This window comes from Fukomys damarensis, unplaced genomic scaffold (genome assembly GCF_012274545.1).
Source record: "Fukomys damarensis isolate Sample0158 unplaced genomic scaffold, DMR_v1.0_HiC HiC_scaffold_13, whole genome shotgun sequence".
Classification (NCBI taxonomy): domain Eukaryota; kingdom Metazoa; phylum Chordata; class Mammalia; order Rodentia; family Bathyergidae; genus Fukomys; species Fukomys damarensis.
Genome location: NW_022900925.1, coordinates 25,537,728 through 25,550,911, shown reverse-complemented (window position 1 = coordinate 25,550,911; position 13,184 = coordinate 25,537,728). Strand labels below are relative to the sequence as shown.

Sequence of the window (13,184 nt, the reverse complement as noted above, 5' to 3'; positions counted from 1 at the left end):
GAATAAGGCATTAAAACTGACTGGCAACTCTGTACATATGGGAAAAGCTTACAGGCTGGGAGGTTTTGCCTCAGAGTAATTTGGAAGCAATAGAACCATTCTGTGGGCAGTTTTATGGAGCAGTCAGTTTCCCTAAAAAAGACACACTATATATTTAGGTCTAGGAGAAGTGATTAATTGTTAGCCCACAGCATACAGAATTTTCATATTTAATATGTATTAACCTCCATCTTTAATTCTTCCTTGGGTGTGGAATGATACAGACTCTTTGGTTCAGCCTTTTAAGAAGTAAATCTGGGTGGAGAGGGGGCTGTCCATCTGCTTCTTATACTAACCCATCAACCAGTACATCTATTTTTAACCTTATTTTCACTGACACTTCAGAATGCCTTAAGTCCTAAGCTTTTCTAAGAATGAATATGGAGGTTGTTGTTTGTTTGTTTTTTGAGACAGGGTCTCACTATGTAGTTGAGACTGACCTGGGACTCACTGTGTAGCCCAGGCTGGTCTCAAACTCACAGCGATCCTGCTGCCTCAGCCTCCTGAGTGCTGGGATTACAGGCGTGCTCCACCACACCAGTTTAAATGACTTTGCATCGATTGTAAACACTTTTTTATGGCACTGACAATATTCATCCTCTTTGCATCCTGTCTAATGTGATATGATCTGTTGCCTTGAAACCTACAGTCTACCTTAAAAAGTATCAAAAAATAATGTCGTATGAAATATATGTTTTTAAAGTCTTTGTGTAAAAACTGAACATTAATGTTTTTCTTTCCAAATCTCATGTCGGTAAAGGAATAAAAAGTCAAACCTAAAAAGTTACAAGGTGAGAGAAGAGACAGTAGCACACAAAAGAGATCATTAAAATTTGAATACTGGAAAATAGTTGAGTGAGTTAATGGCTTAGCAGCCAAGAGAAAGCTGAAATTTAAATCTGTGGAAATGAAAGTTAAAAAGAACCTCCAGCTGCGCATGGTGGCACATGCCTATAATTCCAGCACTCCCGAGGCTGAGGCAGGAGGATCGCTGTGAGTTTGAGACCAGCTTGGGCTGCATAGTGAGTTCCCGGTCAGTCTCAACTACATAGTGAGACCCTGTCTCAAAAAACAAACAAACAACAACCTCCATATTCATTCTTAGAAAAGCTTAGGACTTAAGGCATTCTGAAGTGTCAGTGAAAATAAGGTTAAAAATAGATGTACTGGTTGATGGGTTAGTATAAGAAGCAGATGGACAGCCCCCTCTCCACCCAGATTTACTTCTTAAAAGGCTGAACCAAAGAGTCTGTATCATTCCACACCCAAGGAAGAATTAAAGATGGAGGTTAATACATATTAAATATGAAAATTCTGTATGCTGTGGGCTAACAATTAATCACTTCTCCTAGACCTAAATATATAGTGTGTCTTTTTTAGGGAAACTGACTGCTCCATAAAACTGCCCACAGAATGGTTCTATTGCTTCCAAATTACTCTGAGGCAAAACCTCCCAGCCTGTAAGCTTTTCCCATATGTACAGAGTTGCCAGTCAGTTTTAATGCCTTATTCTTATGGGCAGAGTCTTTTCTGGATATTCACATGATATCTCTGACATGAAAAGCAGTCCAAAATAATGGCAAAATAATTTCAAGAAAACAAAAACAGGATAAAGAACTGTAAAGAGCCGGACAGTATATATTGTAGGCTTTGAAGGTAAAGGAATATAAGGTTACTTCCTTAACTTTACTAAAGGGATCTACAATAAACTTACAGCTAACATCACATTTAAATGTGAAGATTGAAAGTTTTCCTCTAAGTTTAAATTTTCCTAAAGTATAAATTTTTGTTTTTGTTTTGTTTTTTTCTTCATTGAATTTATTGGTACATTTTAGGTATACAGTACAGTTACATTCATTATTGGGATCTTGTACCTTTACATGACAGGTCTTAGCTCTCATTTTTTCCCTTGTCCCTGCCCTCCCTTCACCTCCTCCTCCTCTCCCCATTTATGAACATTTTATTTCTATTTTTTCATTTTCAAAGTTTTGGTTTTTGAAGGACAGTATTTAAGAAATAAAAAGGATGAGCCGGGGATTTAGGTCAGTAGCACTGTGCCTGCCTCACAAGCACAAGGTCCTGAGTTTGATCCCCAGTACCAGAACAATAAAAAGTAAATAAAGAAATAAAGAAATAGAAGGACAAGTCACATGCAAAAAATATTTGCAAATCATGCATATCGAATCTAGTAGCCATACTGTATTTAAAAATAAACAAAACTCTCAGAGCCGGGGATTTAGCTCAGTGGTACTGCCACCTGCCTTGCAAGCACAGGGTCCTGACTTTGATCCCCACTAAAAAAAAAAAAAAAAAAACTCATAACTTAGCAGTAAGAAAAAATATACAGTTGGCTCGGGGATTTCGCTCAGTGTTGCTGCTACCTGCCTTGCCAAGCACAAGGACCCGAGTTTGATTCCTGGTACCAAACAAACTATATATATATATTTAAAAAGTGGATCAATACTTTGAGGAGACATTTCTCCAAAAAGAAATACACAAATAGCCAGGAAATACATAAACAGTGCTCAAATTATTGGCCAATAGGGAATACAAATCAAAACTGTAACAATGCCATTTTATTATTACAATTAAAAAAAGATATACAATAATAAATGTTGGTGAGGATACGATATTGGAATCCTCATGCATAACTGATGATAATGTGAATTGTACAGCTGCTTTGGGAAGCAGTATGGCAGTTCCTCAAAAAGTTAAGCATAGAGTTATATGACCCAGCAGTTCCAGTGCTATGTACATACCAAAGAGAATCAAAAACATGTATTCAGACAGTAACTTGTACCCAGATGTTGATAGCCACAATATTTGTAATGACCAAAAAAGTGGAAATTATGCAAATGCCCACTGTCTCAATGGGAAAACAAAATGTCATATATCTGTATAAAAGAACTTCATTCAGCCATTAAAAAAAGAATGATGGGAGTGAAACTTGGAAACATCATGCTAAGTGAAATAAACCAGAAGATAGAAAAATGTCATGTATTTTATGATTGTAGTTAAATAAAATGTGTGGAATAGGCAAATCTACAGGGACAGGAAGTGTATTAGTGATGGCCAAAGGTAATGGGAAATAATTGGGGTAACTTGTGGTGACTGCTAATGAACATAGTATTACTTTTTTAAGATAATGAAAAGTTCTGTAATAGTGCTTTATGTTGTATAAACTTGTAAATATATTAAACCTCTTGTACATTTAAAAATTTTTAAATTACTTTAAAAACAGACAAATATTTGGAAAAGTATTAGTAAATTGAACTTAACAATCCGTAAAAAAAAGTAATGTATCTTGACCATAGAGTTTATACTAGGAATGTAAGGCTGCTTCAGTATTTGAATTCACCCCTGTATTTTGTCATGTAAGAGATAAAATTTTTTAAAATGCATGATTATATTAATTGCATTGCAAAAAAAATTTTTAACAAGTTAAGCATCCATGATTAAAAAAAATTTGTCAAACTGTTCAAAAGACAAGTACATAAAATCTGAAATTATTTAAAATAATTATTTAAAATAATAAACAGTTAAAAACCAGTCTATGTAGTTAAGGAATATCTTGGAAAACAGTTTTTAGGTTTCAAAACAATGCACATAACGTATTGGATAAATGCCAAGTAGTTGTCAGATGTTGAGAATTTTTTTATACCTACTTTGGTGCGTTAGATTGGGTAGTTTATCTTCTCATAATAACAAATTGATTATAGGAATGTATAACTTGTGCATCATTGATTTTCTTAATTTTCTGTCTGTCCCTGTAGAAATGTAACTTTTATATTCAATGATATATATTTTTTATTTTCCCCTATTTTTTGGTAGGTGTATTCGACACAAAAATGACTGGGGTGCTCTTATTCTAGTGGATGATCGCTTCAGGAATAACCCAAGTCGCTATATATCTGGTAAGATTGCCAGCTGGGTTTAGAGTGATAGCTGGTAACTATCTTTGTCTTTTCACTGTAGTTTTTTTTTTTTTTTTTTTAATATGACATGAAATTTAGTGTTGGTTTTTTTCGGGGGGGTACCAGGAATTGAACTCAGGACCTTGGGCTTGCCAGGCAAGTATGGCACCACTGAGCTAAATCCCCAGTATGGATTTGTCTTCTTGAATCTGGATGTCAGTTTTTTTCTTTAGTTTTGGGACGGTTTTGATTATTATTTCTATAAATAAACTTTCTTCTGCTTTCCCTCTACATTCTCAGACTACATTGCTTTGGTTGATGGTATCTGATAATTCCCTCAGGCTTTCTTCACTTTCTTTTCAGGGCTTTTGAGGTGGGGGTCCATTTTGCTCCTCTGACCACATAATTTCAAATGACCTGTCCTAGGAGTTTACAGACTCTTTTGCTTAGTCATGTCTGCTGTTTGAGCCCCACCAGTGAATTTTTCAGTTGTTACTTCATTTTCAGCTCCAGAATTTAGTTAGTTCTTTATTTTTATTCTCTTTAGTAAAAAACGATTTTATCTGTGTCATTTTACTGAGCTCATGAGCATCCTTTTGATAGTTTTTCAAATGTTTTGTCACGTAATTCTTCTTTATTTTTATTCTCTTTAGTAAAAAACGATTTTATCTGTGTCATTTTACTGAGCTCATGAGCATCCTTTTGATAGTTTTTCAAATGTTTTGTCACGTAATTCACATACGTCCATTCCTTTAGGGTGAATATCAGGAGATTTAACTCATTCCTTTGAGTGGGCTTTGAATAGGCTATTTGCCCTATTTCTTTTATTCCCAGTAATTTTGTATTGGTATCTACACAATTGAAAAAACAGCCCATTCTCACAGTGTCTATACACTGGCTTCACACACAAAAAAGACCTTCACTCATCATCCCTGCTACTCATTCTAGGAGCCTCTCATAATTTTACTGTGGATCTATCTCCCTGGATTTACGGGTATAGATTATTTTGCTGTAACTTTATTTTTTTAGTAGTAATATTTGTCATACATATTGATCACATTCCTGATAGGGAATTTGTACCTGTACATAACACCGGTTCTTAATTGAAGGGTTTTTTCTCTACTGAGCATTATACTCTTGAGTTGTGGGGTCTCTAAAGCAGCAGCAGCCCTGCTCTTCTGTTCTGCATGCTATCCAGACACATAAAGTATGCCAAGTCTGATCACTGTCACATCACCCGTCCCTGGGTAGCTTATTGAAAGCCAAGACACTGGACACACTCATCTCTTCCTTCCTTCTGAAATGGCCATTGAGCTTTTATTGGTTCTCCTTCACCCCCACACCATGGTTCCTCTGTTTGTTTGGTTTTTTTTGGTACCAGGGATTGAACTTGGGTCCTTGCGCTTGCAAGGCAGGCTACTGAATCGCTGAGCTAAATTCCTGGCCCTACCATGGTTCCTCTGGAGCAGCATTGTGCTGCCTCACTCTTTTGTTCTCAGTGGTCCCCAGCATGCAGAGTATCCTAGATCGTGTCAGATCTAGGATACATCAAGATGAGCAGGGCAGAAGCAAGTGCCTTGCATAGCCTTTTTTTTTTTTTTTTTGGATAGCCTTTCTAAAAAGTTAAGACTTTAGACATGCAGTCTAGCCTTCCCTTTTCTCTTCAAGGAAAAGCAGAAGCTGGGACTTTACTCTTAATCAGGTGACACTGTTCCAGTGTAGGGACTGTAGTCTTACTTGCACTAATACAAGTTGGGTTTTTGTTTGTTTGTTTGTTTGTTTGTTTGGTACTGGGGATCAAACTCGTATCCTTACGCTTGCAAGGCAGGTGGCAGAACCACTGAGCTAGATCCCTGGCCCAATACAGCTGGTTTTGTGCGAGCCTGCGTTCAGGAGCCTCTTAACTGATTTCTAGATTTCTCATAAAGGGATTTGGTCCATATATTGTTGAATCCATTTCTTCATAAGAAGAAGGTAGGTATTGGGGCTTCCTATTCTACCACCTTAAATCTTTTGTACTTAATGGCATCTATTTTTTTTTCCCATTAAGTTTATTTGTACATTTTAGGTATAAAATACACTTACATTCACCGTTAGGATCTTGTACCTTTATGTGATATGTCTTGGTTCTTATTGTTTCCCCATTCCTCTGCCCTCCCTTCACCCCCTTCATCCTTCCCTATTTAAAAAGACTTTGTTTCCATATTTTTTCTATTTCTCATATTTTTTCTTTTCCCTTCTTTCTTTTCCCCTACCCCTCCCACTTTCCCTACTCCTTTAGACATTGTCTTCCTATTTCACAATATCAGTTATACATTTTGATCCGTGTTTATACTTTTGGTTCTTCACACCAGAGAAACTATTCAGTATTTACACATGTGTGTCCTATTTATTTCACTGAAGAGTATGGCCTCAGTGTGCATTCACTTAGCTATAAATGTCTATAGTTTCTCATTCTTTATGGCTGAGTAGTACTCATTTTATTAAAACACACACACACACACACACACACACACACACACACACATCTTTATCCAGTCTCCAGTTGATGGGCAACTGGGCTGTTTCCAAAATTTAGCTATTACAAACTGTGCTGCTATAAACATGGTTGCGCATGTATCACTGGCATGATTATTTTAATTCTTTTGGAAAGATACCCAGCAGAGGGATAGCTGGGTCAAATGGGACTTCTAATCCTAGTTGTTTGAGGTATCTCCATCTTGATTTCCGCAGTGGTTGCACCAGTATGCACTCTTACCAGCAATTCCCCACAGCCCCGCCAGCATTTGTTATTGGATGATTTCATAATAGCAGCCATTCTTTCTGGGGTGAGGTGGAATCTCAGTGTTGTTTTCATCTGCATCTCTCGAATGACCAGTGATGTTGAGCATTTTTTCATATATTTAGTTGCTGCTTTTACTTCTTTGTCTGAGAAATGTCTGTTTATTGCAGATGCCCATTTATTAATTGGATATTTATATTTGTGAGGTCTGGTTTTTTTTTTTTTTTTTTTTTTTTTTTTTTTTTTTTTTTTTTTAGTTCTTTATATATTGTAGATAGTAGACCTTTGTCTGAGGAGCAGCTGGTAAAATATTTTTCCCACATTGTAGGTTGTCTCTGCTCTGTTGGTGGTTTTTCTTGCTGTGCAGAAGCTTTTTAATGAGATCCCACTTGTTGATTCTTTGTGCTACTTCCCATGCGGGTGAGGATTTGTTCGTAAAGTCTTTTCCTATGCCAGTGTCTTTGAGAGTTCTACCTAACTTATCTTCCTGCAAGTTTAGTGTTTCTCTTTTACTATTTAGATCCTTAATCCACTTGGATTTTAGTTTAGTGCATGGTGAAAGATAGGGGTCTAGTTTTAATCTTTGGCAAGTTGAAATCCAGTTTTTCCAACATCATTTTTTTTTCTTATTTTTTTTTTCTTTTTATTGAGTTTATTGGTACAATCTAGGTATACAGTACAGTTACATTCATTACCGGGGTCCTGTACCTTCACATGACAGGTCTTGGTTTTCATTTTTTCCCCTTGTCCCTGCCCTCCCTTCACCCCCTCCTGCCCTCCCCATTTACAAACACTTTATTTCCATTTTTTCATTTTCTCATATCTTTTTCTTTTCCCTTTTTCCCTTTCCCCTACCCTTCCCACTTTCCCTACACCTTTAGCCCTTTTCTTCCTATTTCACACTATTAATTATCCCATTAGGATCTTGTGTACTATTATAGTTTTTCACACCAGAGAGACTATTCTATGTGTGACTTATTTATTTCACTTAAGAGTATATCCTCAATATGTACCCAACACTATTTATTAAAGAGGCTGTCTTTCCTCCAGTGAGGATGGTTGGCTCCTTTGTGAAAGATGTGGTAGCTGAGTACTTAATGGCATGTATTTTTAAAGATAAATAATTAGAGAGAAAATTTGAATCATTAAAGCAAACATGACTAATTCCCATTGCCTAGAAATCTAGGTGTTTTTTGTTTTGTTTTGTTTTTTTGTTTGTTTTTTTTTGGTACTGGGGATCTAACTCTGAACCTTGTGCTTTCAAGGCAGGCAACAGGACCACTGAACTAAATCCTGGGCCCAAAATCTAGTTCTTTAGTTCTCATTTAATTATAATTCCAAAAATTCTTTATAAATGAGAATTTGTTTAGTTATCAACAAAGATTAAATCAATTAGGATTCTTCGGTTTCATAGAGTGTAAGATATAATGTTATAATGCTTTATTTACTACTTTCAGGAGAAAAGCTCTCCAAAGAAATGAATTTTTGAAGAAATACCATATTTTTACATTTAAGTAAACAAAATGCATCTCTTTTGGTTGCTTAATGTTCTCTTGCTTTGAGTTATACTGAATTTTTTTTGTATTTATTTGCTTGTTTCTTTAGAGATTCTTCAGTTATTTTAGAGTTTATGTTAGTCAAAACTAGTATTTTTCTGAAAGGTCATAAAACATTACTACAGCAAGATCAAGTAGATGATCATTTTTTTCCCTCTCAAATCAACAGATATCTTGTGCTTGTGGTTTTCACCCAGAAGTGACACAGTCCTCTCAGAACCAATTCCAGGAATCCACGTGTTATCAAAGAGCTGTGGGCTGTACTTGCATTTATATTATTACCTTTAGGCTAAAAAGTCAGTTATACTGTAAATTTTAATTTGGTTTCAGATTAGCTGTCTGTGGGCTTGGATCCTACCTCTTTTCCATTTCAGTCTAATTACTATATTTAGTGTGATATTAAAGTTTAACTATCAAGATTAAAGCAGAAAATCCTGCTTGCTTCCCTTCTTTTTCTTTTTCTTTTCATGTAAAGCAAGCAGTGGATTAGGTCAAGCAATAACAGAGCAAAAATGCTATGTGCTGGTGTTTAGTCAGCAGGTGGAGCTCAGATCCTTTCAAGCTCTCAAAAGCAAACTGACATCTCATGCTAAGGTTTTCTTTGATTATAAAAAGAATATATTTAGTATATATAAAGTTTTATATATACTAAAGTTTTTCAGTTTTAGAGAATTTCACATTTTTATTTGGTATAATTATTTTCCCGAAACAAAATAAAGAATTGTAAGAAAACTGCTTGTTTTTTAAATCTAGAGCTTAAATTTATACTTCGTAGTTCTAATTTTTGATATGTAGAGTTAAATATTTTCCAATATTTCTGGATAGTTTTCTTTTTCTGACATTCATAAAATACTCGCCCACATCGGAGATCAAATAACTCAGGACCTTGCACTTGCAAGTCAGGTAAGGCTCCCCTGAGCAAAATCCCCAACCCTATAAAATGTTTTCCTAATTTGTTAGTACTAGCAAAACATTCTTTCTCACTGCTATTTTCTGTTTAAGGTTTCAGAAGTAGAGAATTGATAGAAAAATACCATTAAAATCTAAAGAAATTTATTTCAAATGAAAATATGACAATTTAGGTTGCTTGAAACCTTGATTTATCTTTTTTGGAACTTATAATACCATAGTGACTTAAAACTAATTGCATCAAAAGATACTTGTTTTAGTGGCATTAGCTAGGGAATGTCTATTTTGTAAAAATCAAAATATTTTGAATTTTATTGTGAAGTGAGTATAAAATAAAATACCTTATGCTTTCAATATGGTTCATCTTTACAGTTTCCAAATATCACAAGTCCAGTCATATCCCTTACTTTATTTATATGTATTTAAAACTATTTAATAAAAATTCACGTAGGACATGATTTGCTCACAAGACAGTGTTATTTCTTTCATCTTTAGAAGAGTTTATGATATATTTGGTGTTGGTGGAGGAGAGGAACAAAAAAATGGAAACCTTTAAGACTAGAATCTTGAATTTATTTTTTAGAAATGGAGCCAAATTTTGAACATTGAAATGGAAGGTTGTATTATGTATAACTTCAAGCTTTCCTATGTGAAAAACATAAGCAATTGTGAGGAATAATGTAATGATGTAATTAAACCTGCCATTTTTTCCCATTATTCTCAACTGGGGAATACAGACGATTCCGAACTAAAATGGCTGCACTTAATAATGTTTCAACTTTGTAATAGTGCAAGAGCAACATACATTTAACAGAACAGATTTTGATTTTGATATTCTCCTGGCTGCTGACGCGGGGATAATACTCTGTGACAGTGCTCGAGTCGGCCAAGTGATCACGACAGTAAACTACCGATGTTTCCAAGTGGACCATGTTGCTAAGCTCTCATGGCATGGAGTAGGTTTATTAGCTGCATTTTGACTTCTAATATTTTAAACATAATAATCGGTTTATCAAGATTTAACCCCATCATAAGTCATGTGCATGTTGTACATATGAAATACGATTATAGGAAAAGTATTGATGACCATCCTGTGTATTCATGTACAAATTGGGTTACTTCATTAGAAAAAGTATGTTTTATCTTAGTATCTTAGAAACCAAATAAACAAATTTTCCTTTGTGTTTACTTTTTCTTTAGGACTTTCCAAATGGGTAAGACAGCAGATTCAGCACCATTTAACCTTTGAAAGTGCCCTGGAGTCCTTGGCTCAATTTTCCAGAAAGCACCAAAAAGTCACTGATGTATCCAAAAATGACAGAAGATGTATACAAGATGATGAGACTACTCTTGAAGTGGCCTGTTTGGAGGACAGTACCCCAACTCGTTTGTTGGAAGCAGCAAGTCTATCACCAGAAAATCCTAGGGAAGATGAAGCAAAAAGGCGTGTCCAGGAACTACAGTGTCCTAAAATGATTACTAAAAATCCATCTCTACCTAATGGCATCATCTCCAGAAAGGAAAAATGTATGAAAAGTCCTGTCCATTTACATTTGATAGAGGAGTCATTATATAATAGTGAAATGATATTTATAGTGGTATAGATTACCTTTCTTAAGTATGTTGGTTTGTACTAAACAGTTATCATAGCCAGGTTGGTGCACACACCTATAATCTTAGCTACTTGGAGGCTGAGGCAAGAAGATTACAAGTTCAAGGCCAGCTGGGCAATTTAGCAAGACCTTGTCTCAATATAAATAATAAAAAGTGCTTTTGAATCATAATAGAAAAAAATTATTACCTGCCTAGCTATTCTTCCAGGTTTGGTTATAAATCTCGAGTAAGATGATAGATATCAGAGCACCATAAAGTTGAAGGGACTTACTTACATATTACAGACAACAAAGATGAGCAGTTTTATGTATTGCACTAGAGGAGCATACAGTAATTGAGTAGTTGCAACAGAGACAATATAGCCCTCAAAACAATATATTTACTATCTGGACTATAAAAGAAAATGTTTGCCCAACTCTGGCTATTGGATATAATTTTAAGTTTTAAATTTACATGTCATTGTAATTTAATATATCTATTTTATTTGTTTTTGGTACCGGGGTTTGAACTCGGGTCTTTGCACTTGCAAGGCAGGCCACCAAACCGCTGAGCTAAATCCCCGGCAATATATCTATTTTAAAACATTTAAATGTCATAGTGAATTCAAAAGGCTGTTGTATTAGAAACCTAGGTTCTAGTACTGGTCTTAACTACTATCCAGTTATATAATTTTGAGCAAACGCATAGCCTTATGGCTGTCAGTTTCCTTGTTGATTAAGCCAGTTCTTATCAACCACCAGTTAGTGGATTTCCAGGTAATTTTTAAGCCTATTCCTTCCTTTATTCAGCCCTCTTTCTCTTCCAGATCTCTTATGTGGAATTTGATTCTTTCTTGGACAGCATTGTAACTTTGGCTAGGAAACACTGAAGATATGATATTCCTTTTAGAGTTAGCATTCTGTTATTTTAAATTCTGAGAAGTTCAGTATTGCTGATTATAGTTCCTAAATTATGTTTTCTATGCAGTTGCCTTAATATTTCTAATAAAAATTGTAATCTAACAATTGTAATGTTAGCTAGGAACAAAAAGTTAAAGGTCTTAAATTTTTGTATTCATAGATGATCCAGGATCATTGGAAGAGTCTGTCCAGGCAGTGAAAGCAGGAAAAAAGGTGATTTCCAGATCCATAAGCCCAACGTTCAACAAACAAACAAAAAGAATTAGCTGGTCTGGCCTTAATTTGGGGGGACCATATTTTACTGATAAAATAGAGACTGCAGTACCTGAGAACTGCGCCTGTAGTACTTCCACTTTCAAAGCAGAAAAAATGGAAAGTAAAACCGTTTTGCCTCTCACTGTTAAGTGTGAGTCCTCAAATCCAACAGCAGACATATCATTCGGGCCATCCTCCCAGTCAGAAAGCATTGTGCTGGCAGTGAAGATTGATGCTACTCTTGCTAAAAAAGATGACTCAGAACAACTGCCCTGCTGTAAAGAAACCTTGGACCTGGATATTGCATTGTCTCCTGCAAGCAAAGAAATTAGACACTCCAGTCCAAATAGAGCTTTTGAAACACAGGAAGAGGAAGAAGATGAGTCTATCTATTTTACACCTGAACTTTATGATCCTGAAGATACAGATGAAGAAAAAAGTGAGCTGATAGAAACCGATAGACTCAGTAATGACTCATTTACATTTTAGCAGAAGACCTTTCTGAAACTGGGACTATGTAGGGAGTGGATTCAGTCAGAAAAGTGAAAACTGAGGATTTCACAGATGCAGAGTGGAACAGAATCATGCATATTGAAAAAAATGATACTGATAGTAATGTAAAATATGTAAATAAATTGGAGCTGGGAAAAACTCATGGAATAGAAAGAACCGAGCTGTGTCTCTTCTGATGTTAGGTAATAACACTTATTGTCAAGCTGTAAAAATATGTTGTCATGCTTTTATTAAACTACTGTAAATAATTTATACATTGGATAAATGATATTCTTTTAAAATCTAAGACATAGTTTTTCAGTGTCTTAAGATTTTTAAGTATTTCATATTCAAGAAATGTAAGTTTTAAGCTGGGCGTGGTGGCACACGCCTGTAATCCCAGCACTTGGGAGGCTGAGGCAGGAGAATCGCTGTGAGTTCGAGACCAGCCTGGGCTACATAGTGAGTTCCAGGTCAGTCTCAACCACATAGAGAGACCCTGTCTCAAAAAACCAAAAAAAAAAAACAAAAACAAAAACAAAAAAAAAACCATTTAGTTGGAGAAAAGAACATTGCACCCAGACTGTAGATACTGTCCCATGTAAATTAAAAAGAGGAGAAATATCTTTACAATGGAGAAATCTAGAGGATATCCCTCAACCGAATGAAAACCAAGGATCACCCCAGTAGCAGGACAAACGGGGTCCTTGATGTGTTGATGTCA

The 13,184-nt window shown here is 35.4% G+C and overlaps 1 protein-coding gene across 2 annotated transcripts in view; it reads left to right on the top strand.

Moving 5' to 3' along the window:
- Brip1 (BRCA1 interacting protein C-terminal helicase 1) overlaps window positions 1–12,776 on the top strand; it is a 128,113-nt gene extending 115,337 nt beyond the window's left edge. For both annotated transcript variants that reach the window (XM_033762925.1, XM_033762924.1), the window contains exons 18-20: window positions 3,871–3,953; window positions 10,401–10,727; window positions 11,874–12,776. In XM_033762925.1, the coding sequence (XP_033618816.1) occupies window positions 3,871–3,953; window positions 10,401–10,727; window positions 11,874–12,457 (994 nt within the window). In that variant the 3' untranslated portion in view covers window positions 12,458–12,776. The remainder of the gene's footprint in view (window positions 1–3,870; window positions 3,954–10,400; window positions 10,728–11,873) is intronic.
- The last annotated feature ends 408 nt before the right edge of the window (window positions 12,777–13,184 follow it).